Source organism: Agelaius tricolor, unplaced genomic scaffold (assembly GCF_023055355.1).
Source record: "Agelaius tricolor isolate 1412-34295 unplaced genomic scaffold, bAgeTri1.0.p SCAF_40, whole genome shotgun sequence".
Classification (NCBI taxonomy): Eukaryota; Metazoa; Chordata; class Aves; order Passeriformes; family Icteridae; genus Agelaius; species Agelaius tricolor.
The window spans coordinates 3,042,694-3,051,943 of NW_027269300.1; the positions used below are offsets into that span (position 1 = coordinate 3,042,694).

General features: G+C 53.1%; 1 protein-coding gene across 1 annotated transcript; it reads left to right on the forward strand.

Moving 5' to 3' along the window:
• Positions 1–5,663: 5,663 nt before the first annotated feature.
• On the forward strand, positions 5,664–8,161 carry LOC139603657 (serine/threonine-protein kinase pim-1-like). The gene is given in 6 exon segments (XM_071454547.1): positions 5,664–6,203; positions 6,290–6,340; positions 6,570–6,939; positions 7,167–7,343; positions 7,610–7,734; positions 7,736–8,161. Coding segments are annotated over 6 exon segments (1,689 nt in total).
• Positions 8,162–9,250: the final 1,089 nt, after the last annotated feature.

Consider the following 9,250-nt stretch of genomic DNA (forward strand, 5'->3'; position numbering starts at 1 on the left):
GAGAGGATGAGAAAGTTCGAGTCCTGAGCTTCACAGCCCAGGAAAAGGAGAAATTAGACAAAATGGGAATAAAAGAGAATGGGGGTATTCGAAAATTGCCAGATGATAGGGAGGTACTGCCAAAATCTATGGGCCAAGAATAGTGCAGCAGCTGCATGACCAGACTCATTGGGGAACCCAAGCCTTAGTAGATCAGTTTACTATTAAGTACATGTGTATAGGAATTTACGATAGAGCAAAACAAGTAGTTAGGGGATGTATAACATGCCAAAGAGTTAACAGACATCAGGCTCGAGAAAGGATTCCAGGAGGAAGGGAATTAGCACACCGACCTTTTTCACATGTACAAATAGATTTCACCGAGCTACCGAAAGTAGGGAGATACAAGTACTTCTTGGTACTGGTAGATCATCTAACCCACTTTGTAGAAGCATATCCTACATCGCGGGCTACTGCAAATGTGGTGATTAAAACCCTGCTGGAAGAAATAATCCCTAGGTATGGACTAGTAGAAATATTAGACTCTGATAGAGGTCCCCATTTTGCAAACAAAGTACTGAGAGAGGTAACCATGGCCTTAGGCACTAAATGGCAATATCACACCCCTTGGCACCCTCAAAGCTCAGGGAGGGTGGAAAGGGCAAATGGAGAAATCAAGAAGCAACTCACCAAGATCATGGTAGAAACTAAAATGTCTTGGGTCAGATGTTTACCCATGGCATTGCTAAACATTAGAACCCAACCTAGGACGGATGTGGGAATCTCTCCCTCTGAAATGCTTTATGGAATGCCTTACGATTTAGAACTCCCAGGGAACCACCCTTGCATCCAAGATAGTCAAATTCAGGGTTACATACAACAGTTAATGAAACGGAGGGAGGAATTAAAACGAAAAGGACTATTGGGACAAAGACCCCCTTTGGATACAATAATGCATAAACTTAAACCCGGAGATAGGCTCCTAATTAAGACTTGGAAAGAGACATCCCTAACACCCCACTGGGAAGGTCCCTATGTTGTCCTGTTTACCACAGAAACAGCCATCCCAACTGCTGAAAAAGGCTGGACACATGCCAGTCGAGTGAAAGGACCCATCACTGCAGACACCCCTGGGAGGTGACCAGTCGCCCTGGAGATCTACGGCCAACCCTTCGCAAGGCACAGGGACCTGCGCCAGCTGGGAACGTGAATGACTGAATTAGGGGACAGAGAGCTATACCGACTGAGACTCTTGGTAAGAAAACCCCTACAGGAACTGGAACAGGAGTTAAAGGGCCCTCTGCCGTGGAAAACCTGGAATGAACTGACGCTTGCTCTTTCAGTAGTGGCTGAAGTGAGGTGAGAATTATTCAATTACACCGAGTGTCTTAAATGTCGGGAATCTTCTTGTCGGGCGTGGGTAAAAATCTTTTGTGGGGGCTGTAAAGACAAATGGTGGATTCTCCAGTCACATTTGGTGGGGAGTGCATGGTGTCTTACTTGTGACTGGGATTGGAGAAGAGCAAATCCATTAAGAGCCTTAAGAGAATTTATAAGGATCCCTGGAGAGTGGGAGATCCCTGACAGAGAAGCAGAGTCACTAGTTGAAAATCTAGAACAGAGAAGAGATTGGGCCCTGGCATGGGAATTCCAACACCAATTGCATAGGATCACACGCCAAAACCAGGCAGTCATATTAACTACCTTGTGTAAGAAGGGAATCCACGTTCCTCTGGGGCGGCAAGTGAGGCCTGACGAGTGGAATAGCACGATTCGCTGCTATTCCCGAGTTTATAAACAACAAAAACGTAGAGAACGTAGGGAAGAATGATGCAACTCTAGGAAGACAGAAGAAAGGGAATAAAAGGCAGAGGGTGGACCCTAAGTAGGTGTGGGACTCAGGCCCTGTAAAGCTTGCTAGGGACGGCAGAGAGTCCATCGTAAAATCAAAGAAATCCTTTGCAAGAGACCCTTTGCCTTGAGGCCTGACAGCCTGCCCTTAGGAGTGGGGGCAGGAGTTAAGGAGAAAGCCCAAATAATGCACCCCCTGAAGCCTACCCCTGCTGCCGAGAAGATAATGATCCCTGCAGAGCGACGCACCCGGGCTGGCAGGCGAGGCAGAGAGGTGAGGAGTAGTGGGGGAGAGCAATGGACCACAGGAACAGGAACGGAGCCCAGGAAAGCCCCAGGTAAAAGAGATATGAGTACAAAAGGAGAAAGAAATTTGTTGCTAGGACCCTGCCCTGCATACCGAATAACACGAGACTGCTGGCAAAACTTCACATGAACTCACACTGCAGAGGTAGTCTGTCTCTGGTCGAAAGATACACAGGGCCTTTCTTTTAAATTTATAATAGATACTAAAACACACTCTACCACTGCTGAACCTCACAATATCACCACTCCACCTGCACCACCAGTTATACTCACCCCAAACATTTTCAAATCTGGACCTTATATAATCAGGAAAACTGGTCAACAACAAATATTATTCAATCCGGCACGGTGTCTCAAACAGGTCGAACTGCTGATGCAGACCAATGTTTCAGACATCCAGCCAGCTTGTTCTCCGTTTTTGCAAGCATCCTTTGAAGGCTGGACCATTTGGCTCTGGAAACACAGCTCTTTTAAAACAAGGAAACCTAGAGATGAGACCGGTGTTCTAGGCACAGGATTGGGAATTCTGAATAGCATTGATTCGGAAGTACTAATGAACGAATTGGCTGCTACAACTAGAGATCTGTCCAAATTACAGCAACCACTGAAGTCATCTCTGTTAGCCTTGGGGGCACACCAGTGGATGCTGTCAAACATTTTGCCAAATTGGGAAAGAGTAAATGTGAACGATCACAAATTGGTGGTTGATGTGCTGCACAAAATAATGTTTCCTCAGCCCTCAGCTGTAACCAGGCACAATTGTGGATGCAGTCAGTTTCTGCCTCGATTATAAGAGAAGGCGAGGAAGGCACTTTCCCCACAGAAATTCGGAAAATAATCTGGGACAATGCCAATGATTTTGAAAGAGAATTCCAGTCCTGGTGGAAACTGGTGAATTTTACCTATCATGCTATTTCAAATACAGCTACTGCTTTTGTCTTGACCATACACAATGCCTCTGTACATCTAGTTTTTCCTGTTACTGCATTAGGAATAAACCATGACGGAGCTGTTCTCTATCCTATAGAACATAGGGGATGGGCCCTATGTCAGTTTGATGACAAATGGCAAACTGTCGATTTGGAATCGTGTATTATCTGAGAACAACTGGGGTTCATCTGTGAAGGCAATGTAATTATAGCTCAAGATATCTGTTTAGACACAGAGCAAAACATCTGTCATTTTGAGATTCCTCCTAACGAGACTTCTAAAACAGTTCTTACATCCATAGGCAATGGATGTGCGTGTTTTAGAACTATTTGTGATTCTGTGCTTGTAGATGATATTGTGGTGGATACAAAGAATCACTCAAACTTCTGTGCTTGTAACTTCGCGAAGATTACAGGGTGTGATATCGCTTATGAAGCTAAAGTCACCTCTCACCACCTATTACAATCCAACTACACACTGCTTCACAAGCTAATGCCCACTCCGATTGGGATGAACTTCACTCTAATGAGACAACAGATGCTCCATCAAGACCTGATCCAAATCCTCGAGAAAATCAAGGAAAGCGGACAGAAAACCCTGGTGACTGTTCATCATGACGTAGGAAAAATACACCGGGTTATAGAGAGGGTAAAGCAAGATGGCGAGCACAGGCGGTGGGATACCCTGTTCGGGTGGGCTCCTACTACCACAGGTGTCCTAAACAGTATATGCCATCCCATTGTTGTTCTTTTGATTCTGATTGTGCTTGGTTTTATTTTGTCAGCAGTTCTATTCGTTATGAATCGGAATATGATGAAAAAGCTAAGGAAATTGGCATCTGTAATTAGTGCACATAGCTTAACTGATGAGGAAACTCAGTTAACGCTTGCTAGTGTTAAAGACGTGAATCACTTGTTTCCAAAATTTTAAAAGTTTAATAGTAATAAAATATTTATAAAAATAGTAATACAATTAGAGTAATAATAATTTGGAGAAACTGAATTAGGACAATATGAGACAATAAAGACAAAGAGTTACGGATGTCCGGGTACCTTTTTCTGGGCAGCACGAGCCCGAAAAAGGACCCCTGTTAACAAAGGATTAACCCTTAAAAACAATAGCCTGTTGCATATTCATACACTTCATACATGATGCATAAATTCCATTCAAATACAGGATTCTGTCTGGTCATCGTCAACTTCTTCCTCCAAATCCTAACAGTGCCTTCGAGGCAGGAAGAAGTTGGTTTCTTCTGATAAGAGGGCCATAAATTCTTCTTCTCTGAAAGATTTAGGTGTCCTGTGGCTCCTATCTCGCTGCGAGTCCTTTCTTTTTAAAAAAGTATCCTACATAGCATCGTTTCTATTTGAACAATTTTTATAACCTAAAAGTATATTTAACACAGTACTTAAGAAAACTAATACAGCATTACTTTCTAACACAACACAACACATATAATATTCATTTTAATATTTGCGAAAAGGCAATCATAAAATACATGCATTTTTCACACTAGGAAGGAACTAAAAAGATTTAATGATCAAAACTGGTAAAAAAAATGGGGGATTGTAATAAGTAGCAATACATTTGTTCATTAATTAAATCAATAGCTAAAAAATTATACAATATCAAAGCAATAACTAAATAGCTAAAACTGCTTGATTCTTAAATGCGCAGCCACATATGGTTGCTTGGCTTGCAGGAATCGTATAGTGCTTTGGGAATTCCATTGTAAAGATATACCTTATAAGGGAAAGTTCACCCAGCGGTCACAGAGGAAGGCTGTAACAACAATCCTTAAACTCACAAGAATTGCTTAGGCTTGCAGGAATCGTATAGTGTTCTGAAAATTTCACTGTATAGGTATGCCTTATAAGGAAAAGTTCACTCAGCGGTTAAAGAGGAAGACTTGGAGCCTTCATCCCACGACCACCAGAAGGCAGAAAAAGACCCCCTAGCAACTGAACGAGCAAGCGCAAAAGACCATGTCATCCCTGGACCCGGGAGAAGAAGGCAATAAAAGGTGAACTTTGGGGATAGGAACGGTGCGAGCCTAGAGGAGCGGAGACTCCCGGCCGCCCAGCGCTGAACTTTGCTTATTCTTGCTTGCATAATAATAATAATAAAAAATTAATAATTGTATGATCCTTAAATCCAGTGAACTCGTTTATCACACCCATGAAATGTTTCGTCTCACGCAAAGAAGAAAGAAGCCACAAGCCAACACTCTTCTTTATTGCTACACTGTTTTCTTTGGTTCCTTCTCTAATAGGAATGACTTTGGGGTGTGATTTGTTTGTTTCTCTCTTTCGTTCCTTGGGGCGCGCGGCGGCTCCTCCGTTGGGTTCGCGGGGCAACGGAGGAACGGCCGCGAGCTCCGGCGGCTCCGCAGCAGCAGCAGCAGCAGCAGCAGCAGCAGCAGCAGCAGCAGCAGCAGCAGCAGCAGCAGCAGCAGCAGCAGCAGCAGCAGTGCTTTTCTCAATCGGTGTTCCGCTCGACTTTTCCCTCCCTTCGCATCCCCTTCTCCCTCCCACTCACTGTATTCCCGTCCCGTGCCGGGCCGTGCCGTCCGTGTTCCGCCTCTCCCAGCCCGGCTGATGCCGCGTCCCGCAAGGCGCCCCTTGGCGGGGCCGCCCCGTGCCCGCCCCTGCCCGGCCCGCCGTGGTTCCGCCTCGGCCGGGCTCTCTCCGTACCGGCTGTGGCACCGCTGGAAGAGCCGCTTGCTCTGGTGCTGGCGGAGCATCGTGGTCTTTTGGCTCGGCCTGGCGCGGGCTCTGGCGCAGCCCCGGCCGAGGCCCCGGCCCCGAACGAAGCCCCTGCCGCGGTTCCGCCCGCAGCCGCTCCGCTGCCGCCCGGCTCCCGCCCCGTGGCCGAGAGCGTGGCCGGCAGCTTCCCCGCTCCGAGCTCCGCCGCTCGCCAGCTCGGCCGCCGGCCCCGAGCCGCCGCAGCCCGGGGCGGCTCGGCAAGCAGCTGCGCGCCGGGCGGGCGGGTGCCCCGGGCAGAAGAGCGGGAGCGCGGTGCCGCCCGCACGGGCGGAGAAGCCTCCCCTGGAGCAGCTCTACCGGCAGGGCCCGCTGCTGGGCAGCGGCGGCTGCGGCAGCGTTTACTCCGGGACCCGGCTCGCCGACGGCGCCCCGGTAAGAGACGGGGCCGGCTGGGAGGGCGGCAGCGGGCGGCGGGCGGCGGGCGACGAGCTCAGCCCGCCGCTCGCCTTGGCTCGCAGGTGGCCATCAAGCGAGTGTCCCGGGAGCGCATCTCGGAGTGGGCGCGGCTGGTGAGTGAGCGGGGCCAGCGGGAGGAGCCGTCGGGGCGGGCCGGGCGGGGCTGAGGCGAGGCCCGGCAGGGCGGCAGCCGGAACGCTGCGAGGGCAGCGAGCGTGGAGAGAGCGGGGGCCGCGCAGCGCCCTGGGCCGGGCCATGGCGAGCCGCGGCGGGGCCGGGCAGGGGCTGCCCGAGGCGCAGCGCAGCATCGGCCCCGCTGACGGCATCGCGGTCCCCCCGCAGCGCAACGGCGCCCTTGTGCCCCTGGAGCTGGCGCTGCTGTGGATGGTGTCGCGGCCTGGCTTCCGCGGCGTCGTGCGGCTCCTGGACTGGTTCGAGGTGCCCGAGGGCTTCGCGCTGGTCATGGAGCGTCCGCAGCGCTGTCAGGACCTCTGGTACTTCCTGCACCAGCGGCGGTTCCTGACGGAGCCCGTGGCGCGGGGGCTGTTCCGCCAGGTGCTGGAGGCCGTGCGGCACTGCAGCAGCCGCGGCGTCCTGCACCGCGACATCAAGGCCGAGAACGTCCTCGTCGACCTGGCCACGGGCGAGGCCAAGCTCATCGACTTCGGCTGCGGCGCGATCCTCCAGGACACGATCTACACCCGGATGTCAGGTGAGTCCAAGCCGGGGCCCAGCCGGGCAGCTGAGTTCCCCACTTTGCTGGCAGAGGGGGAAGAGGGGGGAAGGAAGGAGGGGGAATCCTTCTTCAGCCAGCTGCAGCCAAGTTGCTTTTTGGCAGGGCAGGGGCTGGCTGTTGTGGAACGGGAGCTGGCTGGGAGGGAGGCAAGGAGGGCGGGAGGGAGCAGCATGGGCCTGATGAGCTGCGCCTTTGTCCCATAGGAACGCCGGAGTACAGCCCACCAGAGTGGATCCTCTTTGGCTGCTACCATGGCCAGCCAGCCACTATCTGGTCCCTGGGCATCCTGCTCTATGAGCTGGTCTGCGGGCACCTTCCTTTCCACACCAACGAGGACATTGTCCGGGGCCAGCTCGTCTTCCCGCCCCGGGTGTCTCAAGGTGGGGATGCGCCTTCAAGGCACGAGGGGAAGAACGGGCTTGGGAGGGGCAGCTGGCACATAAGCATCCTGCTCTTGCAGCTGGTGAGGAGGTGGATCTCCTGGGCTTAGCTGGAGGAGGTGGCACCAGTGCCTCTGCGCTGGTGTCCTCCGCAAGAGAGGATCAATAGGAAGCTTTTGGGTGCAGCTCTGAGCACTCCTGGTGTTGCCTGGGCACTGTGGAATGTGGAAGAGCATGGACAGGAGCCTTCTGGTTTCTCTCCGCAGAGTGCCAGCACCTCATCAGGTGGTGTTTATCCATGGACCCCACACACAGGCCATGCTTGGAGGACCTTTTTGAGCATTCTTGGCTGCAGGAGCCCTGCCTGGCCCAGGAGACAGCAGAGATGCATCCCTGAGCACAGTAGGATCCAGGAGCCCAGCAAGCAGCAGCGGCACGCATCTCGTGGCACTGGAAGAAAACCCCGGAGCGTTTCCCTGCGGCCGCGGTGCGGAGGAGAGAGCGCAGCCGAGGAGATGCTGCTTCCACTGGTCCCCACGAGCTGTGGAGGGAGCGGCTCCGTGCTGCCCGTCCTATTGGAGAAGTGGTGGCAGTGCAGTGAAGGTGACACGGATTGGGACAGAGGAAACATCCCCCTGCAGCTCAATGGCATCGTGATGTCCCCGCAAGCTGAGGCACAGCTGGCGTGTTCTTCTGGAGCACGACGTGGAGCTGGGAACACCATCCTGGAGCTGGCCGCTGGCGGGGCAGAGCCAATTGGTTTTGGCTGCAGCCCCTGCCTGAAGGACACGCTCTGCACTCCGATGAAATCAAGATGAGTCCCCAGCCGGCGCAGGGGCGGGGGGATGCTGGTGCTTCCAGGCACGGCAGGGCTCGGCCTGGCCACGTGCCGGAGGTTCCCCGCTCAGCAGCGCTGGGGAATATTAATTTTTCTGCCGGCTGCTGAGCTGCTTTTTGGCGGGACAGGGGACGGATGTTGTGGAAGGGGAGCCGGCTCCTGGCCTTGCTGACAGCTTCTGCCAGCCAGCCTGGCATTGACTGAGGCGGGGGCAGCCAGCCTGACAAAAGCATCCATCCATGTGGATGGGGGGCGGCAGAGCGGGGGACGGGTTCTGAAGCCGTGCCCCAGCTGGTCTGCTCTGCAGGCCCTTGAGGAAGGGGTGCGTTTACAGGCAGGAAAGGTGGGGATTTTCCCCACCCCTGGACAGGTTTAATTCTCACATGGAGTGGTCTGACCCTCCTCAGGCCTGTGAAACGGTGACAGGCTTTGTGCTTTTTCTTGTTTCCAGGTCTTGTTTTGAATTGACTTTCATGCAATTGTTCTTTTGTTTTCCCAGGAGGATTACACCTGGTGCCCAGACCGGATGGGGAAGCGCCTGCAGCGTCCGTGGAGCGCGTCCAGTGCCAGCGCTGCCCCAGGGGCCACGGTCTGCAGGGACAGCCCCTTCCAGAAGGACGAGGACCTGGTTTGGGATCGGCTCCTCTCCTGGCAGCAGCTCTCCAGAGGTGGGCACCCGGCTCCACAGCTCGGCTGGCAGAAGGGCTCCGGGCAGACGGCAGCGGGCACACGGGCATCCCGCTCTTGCAGCTGCTGAGGAGGTTGCTGTGCCGTGATTAAGCAGAGGAGGTGGAACGTGGCCTGCCACGCTGCCCTTCTCTAAAAACAGAGAATGGGTCGGGAGGTTTGGGCTCTGAGCAGAGCCAGCAGCCTGGCCCGGGCACAGGCCATGGCGGGACAGGGGGACAGGAGCCTGCTGCCACTGACCGTGGCTCTCTGGTTTCTCTCCGCAGGCTGCCAGCACCTCATGCCATGGGAGCGGCACCGCTCGGCCTGCCAGCCTGGGAGGGCTGGAGGGCGGCCGGTGTTCATTTGCTGTCAAAATAAATTTGTTTGGGTTTTTTTTGTC